Here is a 23397-nt window from a genome sequence, read left to right as displayed (position 1 = left end):
ATCTGTGTAAAATCACCATTTAGAAGAAGAAGTAATCCTTTGAATGTTATAGGATTGTTGGGCCAAAATTGAGCAGGCATAGTTTTACAAGTGGAGCAACCACTAGGTTGACTGCACAGTGATGCTAAGAAAACCACATTGTGACCCAGAGGCTGACAGGTTCCAACAATTCTATGCAGTTGTTGCATTGCCACGCTGTGTATTGTAGTTTGAAGACATTTCTGATATCTATAAATATCTAGTACTAACTGAGTGTGAGCTTCCATAATAAAGCAAATATAAACACTGAAAAATGTATCTCTTATTTTTATCTGTGGTTCAGAGGAAATGCTTTAGTAGCAATTTATTTTCAACAGAGGACACTAAACAATGTTATACCAGATTTAAAGGATTTTTATGAAAAATTTCCCATATAGGGTTTGTTTGTGTTGCAAGCGACCAAACAATTAGTAGCAATTAAATAATGAATGTGATTGAGTAGTTATTGAAAGAAAGTATAAAAAGGTCATCTACAATGAATGCCTTAATCCATTGTGATGATTCCCTGTAGACATTATACACAAGTTAGGTAGAAATCACTCAACCCAAGGCTATAGAGAGCCCTCATAGTCCCCTGCCTGTTAACATTCTTGCTATGTCAATCTTGGGGAAGTGTTTCTCAAAGAAAAAAGCCAGTCAAGTACCACCCCACACTCCGTGGGATTTTGCAGTCAATCTCTTGCCACAGGCTATACTCCTCCAGGAGCAGAATAGATCCTCTCACTGTCTCTGAAATATAGGGTCTAGATTTATAGATAGACAAGACACTGACAGGTGGTTACATTAAACCCTCAATTTCTCCTGCACCAGCTAACATTTCCTATATATAAAAAACAGAAAGATGAAGTGTCCCTGTATAGATAAATAATAGAGGTTTAAATGCAGTGACAGTTAAGTTCCCCCAATCTGCTCCCACGGATTCCTGCTGTATTAGAACAATTACAAGATGCCAAATTGTTCACAAAATTAGACTTAATGAGCACCAATAATTTGTATAATAAAAAGGGGGTTGGATGGAATTTCACAGCCCTTGTGTCCACAAGGGGGCGCTATGAGTATTCAGTGATGCTTCACGGAAATAGTCCCTCGGTGTTCCAAGTATTCATGATTGAAGTGTTACATGATATGCTGGGTTGCTGATTTATTGAGATCATGTACCGCACAGCAGACAGGTCCTGCAAAGGCAGTTATACCACCAAGTTTAGAGAGAGAAACGTGATTTCCACACGCATCAGAGTTCAGAGATCATTTCATAAAGTGAGTGCTGTAATACAATGTGAACGACTTTCAGGTTTCTAGATCTTTGCTAACCTTTAGCACAGTTTTATCCAGGAGTTGGTTGTAGTTTTCTTTGCTGCGTGACAAAAGCACAGTTTTACAGCAGGATGAAAAGAAACGCAGCCCCAGCCGCGGTGACTGATGAGATGATTCATACCTGTTCCTGATCTGGGGCTTCCTGGTCCTGCTGTGCCTTTTTATAGTAGAAGCGGATGTCCTGGACTCAGGACTCAGGAATTGCTAGCAATTAAAGTAGCTTTTGACGATGGATGGAGGGTGTATAATACCCCATCTTTGTACTCATGGATCATTGTAATGGTACATTAGGTCTGCAAATTACGTGCAAGCGATGTGGGCGCTTTTCTTTACACATTCCAGATTCACTGTTACATATTGACCAAGATAAAAACAAAAAAACACTAAATAAAACAAATGCGGTATGTTTTCATGCAAGTGGGAAAGGAAGCTTTATGTGAATAATCTGACAATGCAGTAGTAGATTTCGCTTATATAGTTATGGGAAATCTGATGAATGAAAATCCAACTAGAATGGCATAACAAACCCATCTTGAATATCCCCCTGAGGAAGAGTATGTAGCTTCGTCTTAAGGATGGAGATTATTCATACCACCACTAGTTCAGGGCATCCAAGTATTCAACATATTTTAGACCAGTTAATAGATCTGGTGAAAAAAAAGTTAGTGCAGGATGCTTGTGAATTTGCTAATGTATTCTACACTCTAAATATTCCAGGAAACGTCCAGTTAAGCTGTTAGAGCTGTTAGGTCACATTTAACTACAGATTTTATCATTGATCTTCCTAAACCTCAGGGACATTAACACAGCTGTATTAATCATTCAGTCATATGACAAAACTGTCCAGTGTGATGGAAACAGCAGAAGGTGAACACAACTGAACATCACAGCTATAAATGGTAGCCTCAATATCATATCAACCATATCAACCCGGTCCAGCAGTCAAGCAGAATGGATTACCAAAAGATTTTTGAGATCTTGCCTCTGCCTCCACTGAGGTGGGAAATTATATGTTGTTACACTCTTATGTTATATACACCATGTCATTATGCACTTCCACTGTTCAAAGTGTGGAGAGCAGAGTACATCTCCCTCATCACCAAAACAAACTGTGTAATGTATCAGCATTTTTCCTTTTTTAATCCTTATTCAGGCACGATGTCTTTTATTTTGTAATTGAAGAGACACCAACTTGAATCTATTGAATAAATGCCAACTGTTTAGACTTGTGTAACAGATACATATCTCACCTATCCCACCTGTCTCGCCTATCCCACCTGTCTCGCCTATCTCACCTGTCTCACCTCTCACCTATCCGTAACACCATCCAGACAGTATTAAGAGGCAGGCTGGGCTGCAGGTGCTATAGAATGCTTCAGCATGTCCTCACATGTTGCTGCCATTGTCTCCAACGGCCAATTGAAACCTGTAAATAAACACTTCTTTATCCATTCACTAGCCTCTGTGTCTATCCATGCCGTATTTACAGTCCCCTGTTTACTGTGAACTTCCTGAAATAACTGATGCATGTCATGTTTTTATACAGCCAACTATTTACAGTCTAGCATGTGCATTACATTGTATCTTTGCCCAGTTTATAAACAAATGGATATGTTGCATCCTGACAGACTATACTGTGATATGATATCATACCAGCTCTCGACCCATGCACAGGGCTGCATGATGCATCTCTATAGCCAGAACCACTGCTTCCAATCACAGAGAGCTGAACCTTCTGCTGAATAAAATGTAACTGCTAATAGGCTTTTAAAAAATCTGAATGAAAAATCCAGAATAATCAGCTGGTTGAAGACTATTAGAATATTGAAATGCCTTTGGTATGTTGAGGATTTGTTTGGTTTCTGCAGGTTCCTGTTAAGTGGTATGGAAGTCATCTTTTTTTTTTAGTTTGCATATTTTCCATGATCTCTCTTTAACATTGGCACATGTGCCTCATCTATTTTCATTTCCATATTCTTTCCATTATTTCAAATATTTCCATTATTGTGTTACAGTTCTATGCAGCCTATTTCCACTGTGTCATAATGCACTCAAATTCCTGCTTCGTGTGCAGGTACGCATCTTACAGAAAGCATCTGCCTTCTGTAATATATGGGACAGTCCAGACAGTCTGTAACACTATGCCCCTCAGTCTTCCAGGTTAGCTATACCTCAGGAATCTACACTGCCTTCATTTTTACCAGAACCAGTGAATACCTGCAGTAATGGAATCGTGTGTGGGTTGGTGCTGTCTGTCTCTATCTGCAGCCAGAGGGGCCTCCTTACACTGGGCTCAATCCTGCAGCCCAAGATGAGGTTGCTGTCAGTCTACTGCTGGGGGCGGGGCTTGAGCGCTTCCTCTGCTTCTAGCTCCTCCTCCCTCCCCCTCTCACCGACCCACTGTTGTTTGAAAACATGCCATCCACAGTTTAATCCCACAGTGTTGCCATGTCTGTTCCTGAACTAAATGTGGCGCATGTTTTCACCTCAAAATAAGATTTATTCTGTACGTTTTGTGAGAAGATCATCTTCGGAGAGTGTTTTCAAGGCATCAGATGGAGCAAGAACAAGATGAAAGGATCTCAGAAAAACATCATACAGCAGAGAATAAAGAAGAAATCTTAACAGAAAATAATGATCTCATCCTATACCCAAGATTTGTGTATGAAAATGTTTGTTTTCAATTTAAAGGGCCAATAAGTCACTTTTATCACCAAAAGCAGCAAATGGTGTTCATGAAAGTGATTTTATTGTCTGTTTATGGTCCTGACAGGGAGGCAGCCTTAGTAGACTTAGTACAGTTGTGCACGACAATATGATGCATTTTCAGTACCAGTCACCTCCTGCCCTTGATATTATCTCAATGTACATACTTTGTGATTTCTTCATGAATTGGGAGATAATTTTCACCAAAATATATCATAACTTTTAATGATAAGCAACTCTACAGTAAAAGTAGATGGATACATGGCTACAAAATGGATACTTATTCTCTCTCTTTCTCTCTCTCTCTCTCTCTCTCTCTCTCTCTCTCTCTCTTTTCTCTCTCTCTCTCACCCAAACACAGACCATTGTAAACATAGACCTCCCACTCGCACACACAGGTACACATTGTTTTTTTTTCTTTTCCTTCAAAGCATTAGAAAAACTTTAAAGGTTTCCATCCATCCGTCCTCCTCCGCTTATCCGGGTCTGGGTCGCGGGGGCAGCAGTCTAAGCAAAGAGGCCCAGGCCTCCCTCCAGCCACTGAGGGGGGGGGGGGGGGGGGGGTATATATAGAGAGATATAGTCTCTCCAGTGTGTCCTGAGTCTTCCCCAGGGTCTCCTCCCAGTTGGACCAGTCCAGAACATCTCACCAGGGAGGTGCCTAGGGGGTATCCGGACCAGATGCCTGATCCACCTCAGCTGTCTTCTCTCTACGTGGAGGAAAAGTGGATATACTCCGAGTCTCTCTCAGATGACTGGGACTAATCCTAACCCTAACCCTAGCGTGACCCAGTTTCCCTTGCCTGGATCAGGGTTACCGGGGTCTCACCCTGGAGCTAGGCTTGGGGGACGGGCCTCTCGGTGAGCGCCTGGTGCCTGGGTCTTTACCCATGAGGCCCGGCAGGGCTCAGCCCAGATGAACTACATGAGAATGCTCTCCCATTGGACCACCACCTGTGGGAGGGGCACTAACAGGGGTCAAGTGCAATGTGAATTGTGTAGTGGCCGAAGGCAGGGTCCCTGGCGTTTTGATACGTGGTTACTTTAATGGTTTATACTGATTAAATTATTCTGTTTGTTGTCGTAATTTGACTGTAAGTGGTCATGATTTGTTTGGATCTTCAGGGGTTTATCTGATCCATGGCTCTCTGAAGTCAGGCTGTTTTCTCCACTCATATTAGTACAGTAGCCTGCTTTAAATAACCTATCCAGTTCAGACCAAAGAAAGCACAAGCTGGGTATGTTTCCTGTTTTCCACCAGAAACTGAATTTCAAAGCACAAAGATTCATCGCTACTCATCGCTAGATACAGAATACAGAAACAGAAAACTTAATTGTCATACATTGTACAAGTACAAGGCATGAAATTTCCCTGGTATTTATTGTGTGTTTGTGTCGGGGGTGGTGTTCACATTGACCAACTGGACATCAAATAGAATGATATAGTTCAGGCCCAGAAGAACAATCGGCATTCGTCTGCCCATGCACACGTGTCAGTGAAGACCCAGCGCCCGAGTAAGCTGAGCACTTTGCTTTTCTCTTGCCATGTGTTTGGAGTGTTAAATAGACGTTGAGCTCTCTTCTGAGGGAATCTGCTGAACTGGGTCCTGCTCCAGGAAACTTTAATTCCAGCGTCCTCGCGAGGCCCCGCTAGAAACCCAAACGCAGCATATCGGAGGGCTGTAACCAGAGAGGCGCGGGGGGGACACGCGGGACACGCAGGACGCGCGGGGCCTGTCTGCAGGTTACCGCAACACTCCAATCAAATCTGCTGACCTCCACTTGATCCACACTGACCCTCACACAGGGTGTCCAGAACAGCAGCACAGAACAGAGAAAAGCCATACTGATGGAAAAAAAGTATACAAAACAACAAAAAATAAATAAAATCACAAAAACACATTCTACTAAATGTACATTTTTCACCTCAGTGTAGGTGAAAAAAATCTCTCCATACTTACGTATTCAAACTTGTTAATAAAACAACAGGGAAAGAAGTGCAGTATCCATATATGTGTTTTATTGTGTTTTTTTTACCTCTGACTTGATCATTCCATAATTATCATCAGCCTTTTGAAACCTTGGAAATTTCTGTGTGATTTTCACAGAACATTGTGTATTGTTCAGTACGCTTTTGTCATATGCACATATGGGTTTTATATGGTTTTCCACTGGCTCGGTAAATGACAGAGACGTATGAAATATAGTGGTAGCTGGTCTGAGTTGAAGCTGTTTTATTTACAACACTGATTTATTTGTTGTTCTGAGCTGTAGAAATGTGCTGTTTTTGTAATCAGTATAAACAGTTTTTTAATATCCACTGCCTGATGTGAGTAGAATGTCCTGCTTGTGTGTTCCTCAAAAGGGGGTTACTCATCTGCTGACCTTGTAACTCACACCAGTCACTCATGCAGGGTCCCAGACACTGCAGGAATAACTTTGAGCTACAGTAGCCATATGAAATAACATATTCCACTGGGATAGCATAATTTACTTTTAAGATTTGTCAGTGTTCCAGAGGGGGTCAGTAGCCGGTTACAAAGAGCAAGCTGTCACCGATTAGCGCTCTGCTAGAAGTAAGCGTGGATCATGGAAATACCGAAGCATATGTAACTTCATTCCATCAAAAACTTTTATGTCATGACAACATCCTTTCCAGAAAGCCTTCTCTTTATTAGTCTTCACCACCTACCCTGTGAAATATAGAACATCTGATCGTCTTTTCCTTTATTTTCCATTCAAATCTCCATCCAGTCCCATTCTAATACCTCCATTTTCTCTACCAGCTATTGTTATGGGGTTTTATATTATGACTGCATGATTGCTTGGGCAAGATAGAGCAAAACCTGGAATCTCCATTTAGAAATTCATATCCAATGACTCTCAAAGGTAACACATTTGTTCAAGTCATTTCCAAACGTCTCTTTAATTGTGCTTTTGCAAACTTTACATCATTTCGATCACTTGAACAGACATCAGGGTGGAACGAAGTTGCTGTGAAGATCTTTGTAGATTCTAATAGCCAAGTTTATCCACGATGTTACAAGACTGAGATTTGAAAACCACAATCTCTAGCCTTCATTTGATTCTTTATTTGATATCTTTGCAAAGACAACAGGGGGGGTTTCTGTTATAACAGCATGGCTATGAACTCCTGATTCTGATTAAATGTACTGGAGTATAAAGAGATTTATTTATAGAAAACATTTCTAAAATTCATATTTTTTTCTACTGTTGTTTCAGTGAGCCTAAGCAAATTTAAGAAAAGCTCCACAGATGTTCCACTGTAGTTGTAAAAACATTTCACATCTCAAAAAAACCACAAACCATACCATATTTCCCTTACATGTTAAGTCTGAATTTGGGATTCCATCAAACCATCGAATTCCTTGGTAGGTTTTGACATAAACTATATCAAATTCTTGAAACCTTGAATTCTTCTGAACTTTTACTGCACTCACAAGACTGGACCTTCTTACGTATCTTTAAAGGTATGTGTTGTCCCCCAACTCCCCACTCCACTACAGTCAAACTAATAAAAAAATGCATTCTGCTTGTTGTCTCCTGCAGACATGCATCCCTGAAGTTTTTTTAGGTGATAGTGATGAAAAGGGTCCTCAGTTCAACCCTCCTCCCTGCAGGAGGCCAGCTTCATTTCAACTTGCACCGCTCAAGGCCTGAAATAATAGAAACCCAGTACTGGAGGACACTTCCATGAGATGAAAAAATGTAGAGAATTTGCTCCGGTGAGTCAATGTGCCACATGGCTTGGGCTAATAGCTTCAGTATGTCTAATGAATCCTGAGTGGCCAGTGCCTCCATGCTGAGAGACCTCCATATGGGTAGACATGCCTTGGTACACAGAGTCAATAAACAAACTTTGGGACCCATTAAATCAGTACTCATATAGTGACTGGGACCTCAACTTGACAACTTGTTTTTGTAGAGACCATAATCACTGGTGAACTGGGCACGGTGACCATGGCTTTGGTGTTGTGATGGAGGAAAGGAAAAGCTGAAAGGCAGAGGCCAAGTTCTTTGTGCAGTCTGACACATATGATACTGTCTGCTTGCAGAAAATCACAGTGCAATATGTACAGGGCATTCTGGGTATTTCAGATCCTAAGGAGGCCTCTTGCTATGGTTCAACTATGTGTAGACAGGACCATGGTATTTTGTAATAGGTAAGAGGGAAAATCCAGCCTACCCACAACATTACCAACAAAGTGGTGATCTAAGCGGAGCAATATCAATAACTAGTTTATGCATACTGTCTGCAGAAACCAACATTTTCCCTTTCATTGTCTACTCACCAAACTAGTAGCAGAGACCAGGAAAAGTCTACACCGTCCACTTGTGAATCTGCTAAACTCTTGATACAGTTTGGACAGCAAAATCCTCACAATTCTCTGAGATGTCTTCAGTGGAGGTTTCATTTTTTTTGCCCTCATTATTCATTATGTTTAGACTCTGGAGAGTGAGGAGTCCTGTACAGAAGGCTAACCCAGCTCAGATATTTGGGAGCAGTATCCCCTTTAGTCATCCCTGGCCAACAATCCTGACCCAAATACACCTCTGCAGCATGAAAGGAGGCTCAAGGTATGTATGAAGGTTTCCACTTCCAGGCGAGTGAGTCCATAGAGAGAGAAAGTGCACATGCTGTATAGATCAGCAGTAATGGAGGCACCACATGCTGCTCACATCACCAGACGGAAAAGGCTGAAGTATTAAAGAACGAATCTAACAAAAAAAAAAAAACCAAAGAGAAAGAGAGCAGGAGAGAGATGCAAGCCTTTGTCTGCTGTCTGGTGGTGAAAAAGACAAAAAAAAAACAAAACATTGGCGAATGTGGAGGGACTGACTGCTCCTTAGAGCATTCTGACTGAACACAATACCAGGGATGAAAGCACTGGTACAAGATCGCATGTCATATATGATCTAAAGTTATAACACTGAAAGGCACCATATTAACGGCCATATGCTTTAAGCATCATTGTGTCCTTTTATTAAATTATATTCCAGACCCTTTGATTTTCAGATGTGCCAGGTTACTATGTCTAATACAGATCTATAATAGAACTGGAAAGGTTACTTTCTCTAATAACGATTCACATTAATGGAGACGTCATCGGCAGTCAGTAAATGTTGATGCAAATGTGTATAAGCAGCCATGACAGAGTGAAACACTACACAGGTGGGGTATTAACAGAGCACAGTTTTCCAACTGATTCCCACTCTATTTTCTTTTTCTCTTTTTCTATTTATTCTATTAAGCACAGAATTAATCTGCAATAACATTTTTTAAAAGATCTGTACATATCTGTTCTGTCAAGCATTCAGCAAATAAATCACATGTCCTGGGTTGTATTTCACCGCGGCAGAAAGAGTAATCAGAGTTAATTAAACACCTTTTGCTTTGCTGGAATGGGGGGTGTGTGGAAAAAGCAAGTGCAGGAGTTGAGCATGTGTGAAGAGGTCTCAAGGTCAGCCCGTGTCCCCCTACACCCAAGTGATTGCAGACATCTGTAGAGGGCAGTCATATCTCCGGGAGTAGGGCTGTCAAGACGGAGGGAAACAGGATGTTGATATTGCCCCACACCCCAACCTCACCCACTCAAAATAAGGAACAGTTTCCCCAACTTTCCTCATCAGGAAATTCCCTGAGTCTCACGCGACTCTGATTATGTGTATGTTACAGAGTTGGGTACTTCCTGCTCTGCAAGAATGCACCATTTTTGTGAAAATGAAATGAAATTGAAAAAAAAAAAAGACTGTGAATGGGTTTTACTCAGTAACCACATGCAATTTTGTAATAAAATCAAAAGAGCATTAGGTACAAAGACTTATTTTGTTTTTGGGTTCATATTTCGCTTCTATTTATAACACTTGACGTAGGTTTTTATCATCTGAAAAGCTCACTTACTTAAATTGAATAAAGGAACATAAAACATGTGAGGATGGAATTGGCTAAGACTTTATTAACAAGATGAGATGCAGTGACATGCATTGGTTGGGTATGGTTGGATGTGACTTATGGTAATCTTATTAAGGTATAAAATGTAAACTAGATAATAAAATCAATGTTTTGATATAGTGAATTATTAAAATATGCTTTTTTTTCAAATGAGATGTCAGGTTATGAATATATTGATAATATGTGAAAACCCCCAACTGGATTCACACATGGGACTCCCCTGTTACAAAGGAGTTCCCACATGATAAGATCTCCACAGTCTCCAGTCTTGGGTCAGGAAGTTACTCTCTGTAATGCTCATGACCATCATTTATTTGTGTTGAAATTAAAGTCAAATGCTAAGGCCAATCAGATACTGCTGTTTCCTCTGCTGTCTAGCTTTTCAACCAAACTATTCATGGAGATCTGCGTACACACTGCAGACGTAGCCAGACATGCTACAGATATCTGGGCATAATAAACCCATCCAAAACCTTACAGGTTGTTTCTTGGGGATGGTTTTAACAGAGTTGGCAGGCAGTGCTGTAACACCCTTTACCTTTATATGCCTGAGGAGTGTCGTGCAGATCAATAAAGCCGCATTTTGAAGCAGTTCTCAAGGTTATCAGGAGAATTTTATTCCAGTCACGGGTTTTGTCAGCAAAACATTTGAGAGTTTGGAACAAGCCGGATCTTTTTATTGAGAAGGATTTTAAACATTGGTGGAAAATATTGTTCAGCTGACCAATTTCACCGTTTCAGTGTATACAGACAGAATGTCATAAAAATGTTCCAGAATGCGAAATGCAAGCACGGTTGTGACAGCTTCAGTGCGATGACTTTCAGCTCTCAGCTTGGAAACCTTCATGCATTTCAGGGCAAGATGCAAATCTAAACAGTCGGTGTGGAACACATGCCAGATGTGTCTACAGTAAGTGTGTTTCAACATCTGGGGAGTTGGAAGATTAGTGTCCCTGGAGAATTACACATTAAAGAGAAAAGTTACTTTATGTCATCTACTTATTTTCAGCAGCAAGGTCATGCTTTAGAAACTTGCAATCTCCGTAACATGCCACTTTTGTGCCTTCTGTATAAATGTAATAAATGTTCATAGGGAGATTTTTTTATTTCAGTCTTCGTGTACGCCCACCTTGGACAGGGGCATTGTGGGTACAGTGAAGGTAAAGCAAGGCCACGGTTAGCACTGAGCTGTTTGACTTGGAAGAGAAGAGTGCAGTTTTTTTGGGATGGATTTAAGAAAGGTACATTTTGGCTCAAGGGAAAAAAGAATGTTAACTGTAGAGAGACTTGAACTCGGGCCTGAGAGGAACAGTAACTGAAAGCTGATGTGATTTACAGACTGTAAAAAGTTTGACTCCAAGAACAAAAGCGCCTGTCTGACCGCTGGGCAGCTTCTGTGGCCCAGTGGCACTACCTGCAATACCTGATATTCACCAACGCTGCGACTTTTGATGTCTGCAGTGAAATCTCACACTGATGGGTCATTTCTTTTCTCATCAGCTCATCAAGTGAAAATGCAATAGGCATGTTGTTAACGATGTGAATCCTCCTAATGGAAGGATCCAATGTGATCCACAGATTTAATCCTGGAAGCAGATGGAAAGCAAAGCTTATCCCTCTTTTCTATATCCCTGACTAAGGATCCAATGTTATTTCCTACCCCAGAGGCATGGAAACATTTGTTGGAATTTTGTTAACCAGTGAACTGAAGTGTGAGTCATTTGAAGTGAACGATTTACTTCTGATGGGAATTACGGAGGAGAATCATGGTCTGTATTGTCGATGAAAGAGCAGACACAGACTGTCCCTGTTATGCAAAATAAGAGCATCTGCTGTGTCTCCCACTGAAGTTCAGGCTTTTAGCTTTGGCTTGGCTGTGATCCAGGCAGACCAGGACAAAAGGCTCAAATTTCTCATGTTTACCATGATCCTGCATTATTTTGTTCACTTTTCAGACTGAATCAGATAACTACGGCTCACATATTTCCCTTCAATAGCTAATTGTCATTATATAGAATGTATAGTGAGAAACTATACTCTAAATATACTCAGTAATACTCTAAATCCCCATTTAATAGGAATGATAATAAATTTTCTAATGGGTCATTACATTACAATGATCTACAAAAGCATTGTTTTGACAACATACTTATTTTGATTTTAATATCGACTCACAGTTCCTGAAATCTCCAGTGGTCTCAAATTAAGATAAGGTCTCAATAAAATAATACAGTATGACATACTACTGTGTAAAATTAATGAAAAAAACAATTGTATCCATCAAAGGAAACTCATATTAATTCTCCTACTCAAGATATCAGCTCAAGAACTCAGAAGAACTCCGAACATGGAAGAGATAAAAAACAAAACAAAACAAAAACAATCGAATGACTCTCAGAACGTGCAGTAGTTGTGATGCTGCAGGTCGATGATCAGCGGCTGGAGCTGTGTGGCAGCGTTACAAACTATTTCCTTAAACAGCCTTATGAAAACCATACGGCTCCGGTGAAAACCACAGGCCAAAGACCCCCTCCCCAACCCCCTCCCCAACCCCCCCGCCCTCCACACTCCCTTATTACCCGCCCCCCCTTCCAAAAACATACGTCTGTGCCTTCCCTCACCGTCTCTCTGCTGCAGATGGGCTGAAGACCAAAGTCTTTCCAGGCAGAGAGACCCGAGTTTCAGGAGGGTTTATGAACAACTGCGAGAGCTCCTTTGAAGGGGAAGCAACAAGTGAGTAACACAAGGGACAATAAGAGTGAAAAACATGCCAGCCAAACAAAGGAGGGACCGACAGGCAGCAGAAGTCTGGACTCCAAGAAAGATGTGCAGCACTGCGTACCCTTGTCTTTTGTTTGCGGTGCTATTTATTTACTGGCCTCAGAGGACGTTGGGACAGAATTTGCAAGAGCACGACGGAGTGTGCAGTGCTGAAGGATGCTACTCTATCCATCTCCAACGCAAGACCTTCAGGGAGTCCTGGAGGAGCTGCAGGGAGAAAGGGGGAAACCTGGCTACCGTGAAGCGGCCGGAGGAGGCCGCGCTGATCCATGAGCTGCTGCTGGCGGGCGAACGACGTGGCCCCCGGCCCAAGCTCAGGCTGTGGATCGGTCTCCAGCGACAGCCCCGCCAGTGCTCCGCCACGCGCCCTCTGAGGGGCTTCACCTGGATAACAGGGGACCAGGACACGGACTACACCAACTGGCAGCGGGACGACTTGCCCGGCACCTGCTCGGCCCCTCGCTGCGTGGTCGTCACCTACAACACCACGGACAAAAGCGGCAGTGACCAGAACAACTTCAAGTGGCTGGACGGCTCATGCATGCTGCCTGTGGATGGCTTCTTGTGCCGCTACACATACCAAAGCATGTGCCCTGCCCTGCGGAGCGAAGGTAGGGGCCCCGCCCTCTACACCACCCCGTTTAACCTGCTTAGCACCCTGCTCACCCACGTTCCCTTTGGTTCCGTGGCCACCCTGCCCTGCCCAGATGGTTCTAAGGGGGACCAGTCTGTGCTCTGCATGCTACATGGCTGGTCTCGGGACGCGCCGCTCTGCTCAGACGCACCCACGGACTGGTGTGAGAAGGATAACGGGGGCTGCGAGCACTACTGTGTGAACGCAGGCTCTGACTACCACTGTGAGTGCTCTGAGGATTTCAAGCTAGGCGAGGACGGGCAGAGCTGCCAGCCCCTGGATCCTTGCCACAGTGCCGACTGTGAGTTCGATTGCGAGCCCAGTTCTGGTGGATACCACTGCAGGTGCCCTGAAGGATTTCTCCTCTCGCAAGATGGTAAAAACTGCCTTGACATTGATGAGTGCTCCCAAACGCCCTGTCCCCAGATCTGCGTCAACGCACCAGGAACATTTGAGTGCCGCTGCAATGAGGGCTATCAGCTGTCTGAGTTTGGAGAGTGTTTGGATGTGGACGAGTGCAAGGAAGACAGCTGTGAGCAGTCTTGCGAGAACTCCCCTGGGTCCTACACGTGCCTTTGCCTTTTGGGATATTCGACTGTGATGGAGGATTCAGCCCGGTGTGAAGATATTGACGAGTGCCAAATTCCTGGCACTTGTGAGCAGATATGTGAAAATTACATGGGCGGATTTGAGTGTCACTGTTATGCAGGCTATGAGTTGCAGCAGGACCAGTATTCGTGTCTGCACACTGAAGAGGAAACTGGGTATTACACAACTGTTGAACCAGCTGCCCCAGTGACCCTCCCGTGGTACAACCCCAGCTATATGACTGATGTGGTGACAGAAGCCGGTCCTCTGGAGTGGCTAACCGATCCCCCAAACGTTGCGTGGCTTCCCACAGATTTGGCCTGGATTACAGACATACCACAGGAGACCCATCTCACCTCCCAGGACCCTGACGGAGCAGAGCAGACCTCTAGTTCTCCAACCCAAGATTGGCTAATGGAAACTGCAACCTCAAGTAATCAGTGGCTGATTAATAGCAGGATATCAGCAGTAACTGATGACAAAGCACAAGACAAAGATACAAATTATGACATACCATCAACTGCGTTATCACCAAAGGGAAAGGGACATTCTGGCAGGGTAACTCCATCAACATCTCAAATGCTTGAGGGACAATTGCCACCATCCTCCAGCCCAGATCAGCATGGCAAGAAGAAGCACGACAGAAGCTGGTTGCTTGTAGCACTGCTAGTGCCTCTCTGTGTCTTTATTGTGGTCATGCTAGCACTAGGCATTGTGTATTGCACAAGCTTTGCTGTGGAGCCACGTAATAAAAGTGTGACAGATTGTTATAGCTGGACTACCAACTCCAGACCTGCAAAATCAAGCACTGCAAAATCACAGGCCTGAAGACTTTTAAAAGGACATTTTGACTTTTACTAAACAGCAGTGATTAAAAAATCTCTGCCTGTTTTTCAGTTACACTGATGCCACTCTTGTATGATTCATCTTTTTAAAGGTGCCAAAATCCATAATTTGATACTCTGATGTTGGATAATTTTTGAGCAGTTTAACCAAAGCAGTATGTTTCCACTTGGAAGCAAAGAAGGATTTTAATACAGACATATTTTGTATTAGTATTTTTGCTGTGGTTCTGTGTCTGTTTTTGCTAATCAAAATAGTGCTGGTGTGCATAGATATACACATAGATTCTTTTTGGACTGTGCAGCTTAGTACAAACATTTTTTGAAGCTCTATTCTTTGAACGAATCTTTGATTCGTGTGCTGTGGTCTGTTTACTTTATGTTATAGCGCCCCCAGTAGGTGACTGGACATCACTGCACGTGAGACCTGTGATGTAGAGATCTGCCTCCAAACAATAACATCCAGTAACTACGTAGCAAACAGTTTCTACAGGCATTCAGAAAAATCCAATTGCTTTTGGTGCAAAAAGTACTTTAATCTATCTACATTGATTATTATTTTAGGATTTAAGTAAGGAACTGTACCAGAGCGAAAATGACAGAAGTCAACCAGTTAAAAAAAAAGCTGGAAAAGGCTCCCCGATGCCTATAGTGAAAACACACGTGTAGCAAGTTGAGTTATAATATCCTTCTCGCTTTTTATAATACCAGGCCATTACATTTCAGTTACTTAGCTACCTTGCCAAACTAAAAATAACTATTTTGTTGGCTACCCTGTGTATGTTTGTCGCTTCTCTAGCTAGCCTTTCAAGCACATTTGAGATAGCTTTACTTGTTAACACACATTACAGGATAAAGACAATGGAATATATTTGCGTAAGCTCAGTAATTCCAGGAAGTGTACCAATTTAAATCTTTTATACTCAGGTATCGTATAGCTAGAGGCTGCCTGCAATTTCTAAAAAAAATAGAGCTACATTTGTTTATTAATGTTTGTTGCTGGTTGGCAAATAGTGCGCTTAGCTAAATGAACTTAACTTGTGTCTGTCATTTGCCTGTTGAATGTGTAGATTTTGTAAATAACAGCCATGTTCTCTCTGAAACAGCTCGTGTCTTTCATTTGTTATTTGTTTGTTCTAGGTGTTTGCTGGTTTCCTGCAGCTGTATGGCTACGAAATCAGCAGTTAAGAGATGGAAATAAGTGATTCCATGTAGTGTCATTTTACTGCAGTGTACAGTATACATTTACTGCAGTGTACACTTTAATGAATAATCAAGAGCTATATATATATATATATAGGCTATATGTTGTTGAGAAAACTGGCCCACTGGGCACTAATATGTTTTTGTGTAGTTAATGGCTTCGGAAATTCATGACGTGATCTTGGATTATTTTTACATTTATCTGATTAATGTTAGATTAGAATGTTCTTCTTGGAACTTCCACATAACCACAACAACACCCACCCACCATACTCCATCTGGAACAATTGTGACTTCCTTATAAATGAAGAAAAACAATACTTATTTCTAGAGTGAAATAAGGCATCACACATCTTAAGCATATACTGTCCCAGCAGGCATTTCAACGTTGAATCAACATCGAATGTTATGGTTGAATCAACGTTGTATTTGGTGTCGATTTTGAGAAGTGAATCAACGTTGATATGCCACTAAATTCACGTTCATGATGCTCAAAATTGCATGGGAGAGGAAAAAAAACTACTGTAGTATGGCGTACTGTATAACTACGCCATAATGAACAAAAAACAATTGTATTTTTTTTATTCTCTGTACATTTCTTCTGAGAATTTTCTAAAAACAAAATATCCAGCAATTACAGGGTATTGAAGAATGTCAAAGTAGAGTACAGTATAATAATGTCAATCTTGTTTCTTGCGGCCACCACCACCCAACCGCTCCGGTGCATATTTCAGGTATTTCGCCATAGTCTTCATTACCTCCTGTTTTGTGACTGCGTGTGTGCTGAGAACGGTGTCTAAAGAAGAAAAGCAAAACACATGTTAGTTTATGGTCATAAATACTGTACACCCTGTGTACAGTGCCAAATTATTTTTAACTGTACATTGTTATTCCATTATTCCATTCCATTGCATGTCAAAAGTGTGTTTATAAAACCAGAAAATCACTTCAGTTATCTGCTCATCTTTTAATATCACGCTGAAGTCATATTCTGGCATCGAGTGCAACCTGTGCCTTTTGCGTGATTTAAGAAGGGCTAGAAGATTAAAAGGAAGCCTGCAGCTATGAGGCTAACTTCATACCCCTGACGCGCTGTCCATGGTACAGAACGTACACATACACACTCACAGTTTCAGTGTTTAATAATACCTGTTTAATAAATAAATAAATAAATAAATAAATAAATACATTCCTCACGATACAAATTCAATTTTAAACGTGACGTGAAAGATAAAAATATAATTAAGCTGCACGCTCCTCTCTTATGTGTGCAGTAGAAAAACTGTCCAGGTACAACACTTCCTCATTTCTGAGTTCAGCTTTTTGCGTTCCGTTATTACGTTCGGAGTTAAAGCTAACATCTAGAAAATTTGTCATTTGTGAATCGATTCACGTCCTGCATGGTGATGCATCCAAGAATCGGCAATGTCCCCTATTGTTTACCTTAGTGAACTATAGTGACAGTTCTATAGACACAGAGGGAGAGACCTTTGCCCCAAGAAAAAGAAAAAAAAATCTGACAATTTACTTAGACCCTAATTAACATTTTTCTAAACTTACCACAGATGACATTGCAGAGCACAGACTCTGAAAATGGCAGTTTCCCACATCTCTCCTTTAGGCTCATCTTGGCCATCAAGCCATTTGTGAGAGTTCTGATAAACAAGAATATATTGAGCAGCAAATCATAGTTTTTACATTCCTTTCTGTTATCTGAAAGACATTATTACATACTTAATATTAGAAAATTAACAATTCAAGCATATATTTAATAGAATTAATAGGAACTACATGGAAAGCAATGAAAAAAGAGCCAGTAAAGAAAAAAAAGCCATAAACCACCAGTGGTTCTATAGTGTTTAAGAAGTCAAGGATCACATGCATCATGTATTTCTCTGCATCTGACCCAAAATACCAGATGCATTCTGAATTCGTTCAAGCATGCAATTGGCAGTGTGTAAATAAATTGTGTTCATTACATACCTGACTGAAATTTCACCTTTATCACAAGGAATTCTATCCATGCATCCTCTGGCTCTTTGCAGGTTTTCATTGCTATTTTTTCTTCTGGATTAGGCCAATACACACAATCGTTCTTCACCCAACAGGATGGTATGACTTCCTCCATCTCTGTGCTGCCTTCTCTCCATACAGCTCTTGCCCACATTGTTTTAGCCTTGTACTATTCAACAAACAGAAACACAATTTGAAAGCTGCTTCTATTAGTAACTTGTATTGTAACTACTGTTTTTTGTTGGCATGTGTTTTGTATAAAATATGGTGGTCACAACATCTTTAAAACACTGAATGTGTGTGAGGAAAAAATGACCATGTCTAACACCTTTCACTGCCATGAAGCATTGGCATCAGAACAAGGCCACTTCCACAAGGAAGACAGACAACTTTCCTCATCAAATCCTTTTGCTCAGTTAGCTTTCGTTTTCCATTTCTTCTTTCATGCTTCAGATGTGCCATGTTGATGAGTTTAGAGTCACATGGTTTATCAAAGAACCTGTCTAAACTGTTGAGGTGGTACACATCACAGACACACATTCCATCTGTCCTCTTTTCCTTCACAAATGCATAGCAATCTCCAACAAGAAAACAGGAATCCTTCTTTTTGTTGGACACAAATGTCTGGTGTGGTGTTGGTGTAATGCAAACTTTAGCGTTATCCATTTCCGCTATCCTCTTAGACAGTTGTGAAATGGGGATTTTTGCATTCCTGACACGTTTCTTTCGTTTCTGTAGATGGTTTTCAAACTGAAATGCAGAAATTTCATTTAATGAAGTTCCAAAATGTTTACCATCATCTGCCAAGTGGGTAAGAGAGTGGACATTGTACGAAGAGAAGATAGAGCTGTAGAGCTTTGTAGATGTTTTATAAAAATGCATCAGCAATTCCCCAGCATAGGTAGTATATGCATTTCTTGTGCGGTCATCAGAGTGTAATAGGATGGACATGGCAACAGTGTCAGGAAGTGGTTGTAAAAGCTCTCAGGCAACACCGCTTGAAAAGCAACAGGTCCTGTGTACAGTAAAAACTGTCGGAACTCTGTTGCTTTCCATCTGTCCAGAACAGCAAGACTCCGGGGTTGTCTGGCAAATTCTCTTGGTAATTTTCCATGCAGAGACACAAGTTTAGATGAAATTTCACCAATCTGCCTCTGAGACAGTTTACACCGTCTTGGTCCCTGTTTGAGAAAGGTTAGTAAGCGTCTAACCACTCCTAAGCACACCAGATGCATGTAGTCTAACACAAATGACCGTATGCACAGCAAGCCTGCATCTATCAGGGGTGAGCATCCACTTTGGTGTGAAGAGTAAGACTGCCTGTTGAATTCCTCATCTGTTCTTATCAAAATATTCTCTTCTGACTGGTAATTATACACAACCCTGTGGTCCACATATTGTCCTTCAATAGTGCATCGCTCGCACCCATTGTATGCTCATCAGCTTCCCTGTTTCCAAGAAATTCCAACAAAGTATGATTGTTTCCAGCCAAGAAACAATCATACTTTCTCTACAGAATATGACTTAGCTTACCTTAACTTAAAATATACTCTCCCAATGTATTCCACTCACTCTTTACAGTCTTGCGAGATTATCTCTGGTGAAACAGAAAAAATGCATTGATATTAATAGATGATATACCACGTATATATGCAAGAAGAAAAAATTAAAAGGACCTGCATTATACATTTATATTTCGCGCCCAAACTATGAAGCAAAAAGGACAACAACTAAAACAGCAGCACTTACCAGTTTAACTCATTTCAGCCAAGTGAACAAATGTAAATCAGCCAATGTACTCGTTTTCAATTCATGTACCATTTGTCCAGCCTCAGTGCCATCACCTCTCTGCACCTCTCCATCCATCACCTCTCTGCACATGCAGTGCCACGCATTTCAAAAACGGCGCCATCGGCTAATACTACCATTAGATGTTATGTAACTGTGCGTTCACACCGAAAGCGATAAAATCGCTCTCCGTCGCCGAGTCGCCAGCATCGCGTCGCGTGGGGGCGTGTCCAACATCACGCCTGCATGCAGCACGTGACAGATATGCAAATCACGTTTTTAAAGCAGGACGCAATATTTATTTTAATCTATTGATTACAGGACACACGATTATAAAGGAGTGCGTGTATAAAACATAGTGTGTGTATAAAACACATATAGTATATAAACCTAAAATGTTTATGTATTTTTTTTACTTTTTACCCCAGACCCGAAGATCAAACAGGAATTTAAAAAATCATAATCAATAATAGGGTATACGCTAATTTATTGCAGATGTTTTTTAACAAATGAACAGTATTCCCTCCAAAAATAAACATCGTAAAGTGCGGGACATCCAGAGACAGCCACTATTAATCTCTCCTCCATTTTGCAATCGGAACAAATAATCAGTAGGAACCAAAGTCAGAGGTGCGGTTTCGGAGGAGGGTGCAAACATACTTTCTGATTGGTAGTCGCCGCCGCGCGTCACTGCTCATTTGCATAAAGTTGAGCCAAGCTCAACTTGTTCGCGTCTCGAATCGCTCACTTCGCGTCGCGCCGCGTCGCGTCGCTGGGTGTCGCTCACTCTCATTGAAAATGAATGACTTCCGGTCGCCGTGTCGCTCTCGTCGCTTTCGGTGTGAACGCACAGTAATTCTACACAGTGGTCCACTTCGGCTTCCTATGAGAAACTACATTAGCAACCAAACCTAAAATACAACGTTACTGACTTTAGCGTCACATGTGTCCACGCATTAACAGCTAAAGTTTGCTTATACTAAATCTCACAAACTAGCCACTTGTAAAAATATAGATTTTTCCTCCACTTGTTTCTAATGTTTGCTCATGCTATCTAGTCAGGCATCCTCACAACACCTAGCCAAAATAGCTAACCAGCTAACCAGCCCTAGTTACTGGGGTCGCCTGTTTTAATAACTCTATGTGTAATTAATAATATTATGCTCCTCAGGTATTGACTAAATTTTGACTTTGCTTAACTTAACACGATGACAAGTGAGCCGAACTCTCCCAGCGTCAGGGTTGCCAGGTCCTACAAAAATATCCCGCAAAAAGTCAGTGTAAAACCGAGATACCCCTCGCTGCAGAATCAAAAGTCCAGGGGGTGGAGCTGGATCTAGATCCAACTAGATAGTGTGGAACCCGGACTGACTTCACTGTGTCAGCTGAGTACTCTGATGGAGGGGGGCGGAGCTCCTCACCCAGATAGTCCACCGTCTCAGCTGAGTACTCTGATGGAGGGGGGCGGAGCTCCTCACCCAGATAGTCCACCGTCTCAGCTGAGTACTCTGATGGAGGGGGGCGGAGCTCCTCACCCAGATAGTCCACCGTCTCAGCTGAGTACTCTGATGGAGGGGGGCGGAGCTCCTCACCCAGATAGTCCACCGTCTCAGCTGAGTACTCTGAGGGAGGCAGACTAACCTCCTCTTCTGAAAAGTCAGAGCCCGGAGGCGTATGCTCTTCTCAATCATGAATATGATTGCCCAGGATCATGGAGGGTCTGCACCAAGTTAACATTAAACGTTGTTTCAACATTGAAACAACAACAGACAGTATTTCAACCACATTTCAACGTTGAAGGTCGGTCGTGTGTCAGGTATTTGACAATATTACAATAATACCATTCTCACAACAATCTTATCTATAGATATATGGCATTGGGAGCATTTAAAAATATTTTACAACACCACTAACAAAGGTAAAAGAAAAATGTAAAAGAAAATACATTAGACTTGCCTTTATCAGTGTTTCTGTGTTTTATCAGTGTTATCAGTGTTTCCCGCCCCCCTCCATCAGAGTACTCAGCTGACACCGTGGAGTACCATGGTGAGTAAGTCAGCCTCCGTCTGAGTGCTCCTCTGAGACGGTTTGCTATGCGGACAGGGACGGCCGCTCCCCCCCTTTCCGAGTGCTCTATGAGGGCACCGCGCTCCCCCGTGGGACCAAGGAGTGTAACTTTTTATCCTACAGTGCCCAGTGATGGTGCGCATCACAAGGGTTCCAGGGGACCCTAACAGGCGGCCACTGCTGGGGGGTTGAGGCCCCAGGTGGGCATGGGGAGTCTCCCATGGCGCCCTGGACAATTAGTGTTCCTTCCTGTCACTGTTCGTGTGTGTGCATGTTTCTGGGTTTTTGCCCAACCTCCTGTTTATGTCAGTGCCCCTTCCCGTTATTGTTTATTGTGTTTGTCCCTGTCTTTGTGCCATGTCTGTCCCACCCTGATCTCCCAGGGAGAGTGGTCTAGGGTGAGTTTGTGGGCAGTTCCTCCCCCAGAGCGTGTGCTCCTGGGGTCGGTCCGGTTGCCGCAGTTTTTGGCTCTGGCTCCACCTGTCGGTGCGGTTCCAGGGCGCTAGCGCTGGCCGCTCCCGGACGTTCCACCCTTGGGTGTGGGTGTGTGTGTTCATTCATATTATTCATCTCACCTGTCTCTTGTAAAGGTGCTATTATCTGTGAAATAAACCTGCATTGTTTGAACTGCTCCCTCACCTTGGCATCCAGCATTACCCTCATTATACTCATTATAATTATCAATGTCCAGCATTACCATGGCTTGTTATAATTATCAATCACATATCAATGGAAAAACTCTGCATCCCTCAAAAACAAAACCTCCCTGTTTGACATCATTAACCACCTACACTTAATCATACGTGTTATTATAAATAGAGGTGTCAATTCCAGGTTCAGAGATTAAAAGTCCTGGATTGTGTTGATTCCACTAATTTTACTTGGATTGCTAATTAGAAAATTTAGCAAGCTTGAGCAAAATCCTGGTGAGGACTTTTAATCTCTGAACCTGGAATTGACACCACTAATTATAAATAACCAGTATTATAATAATCAAGCACAAGAAGATTCGATCCAAAGAACAATTCTATGCATCTTATGAATTAAAGCAAACCTTTATTTCCCCTTGCCCCATCTAATACACATGCATGTGCACGCAGAAACAAAATTGATTAAAATGACACTGAGTATTTATTATTCTTATTAGTAGTAGGTCACTGGTCATACCCAGCTCCACTGAAAATGATACTGTCCGGGAGAAGAGTAGAAGAGTGAAAAAGTTCATTGTAAAATTGAGAAATACAGACAGCTTTGTTTAAAATTTTAAACAATTAAAACAAATTATTGTATGGATATACAGTTCTTAATATTTTAAAAGCATTCCCGTTAAACAAAAAGACACAGCTTTGGCCGTGAGAAAAGTGTTCGACGAGGATGGGATTCGAACCCACGCGTGCAGAGCACAATGGATTAGCAGTCCATCGCCTTAACCACTCGGCCACCTCGTC

The 23397-nt window shown here is 42.0% G+C and overlaps 1 protein-coding gene and 1 non-coding gene across 2 annotated transcripts; one reads left to right on the top strand and one right to left on the bottom strand.

The window, feature by feature from the left end:
• The first annotated feature begins 12620 nt into the window (after nucleotides 1-12620).
• cd248b (CD248 molecule, endosialin b) lies at nucleotides 12621-15992 on the top strand. Its single transcript, XM_076980014.1, has one exon. It carries the CDS (start codon nucleotides 12801-12803, stop codon nucleotides 14862-14864), a length of 2064 nt encoding a protein of 687 aa, XP_076836129.1. The 5' UTR covers nucleotides 12621-12800; the 3' UTR covers nucleotides 14865-15992.
• A 7323-nt stretch (nucleotides 15993-23315) lies between these two features.
• Nucleotides 23316-23397, bottom strand: trnas-gcu (transfer RNA serine (anticodon GCU)). Its single transcript has one exon. It is a non-coding gene; the product is annotated as a tRNA-Ser (tRNA).

Source organism: Brachyhypopomus gauderio, chromosome 18 (genome assembly GCF_052324685.1).
Source record: "Brachyhypopomus gauderio isolate BG-103 chromosome 18, BGAUD_0.2, whole genome shotgun sequence".
In the NCBI taxonomy this organism is placed as follows: Eukaryota; Metazoa; Chordata; class Actinopteri; order Gymnotiformes; family Hypopomidae; genus Brachyhypopomus; species Brachyhypopomus gauderio.
This window is presented reverse-complemented; position numbering and strand designations above follow the sequence as displayed.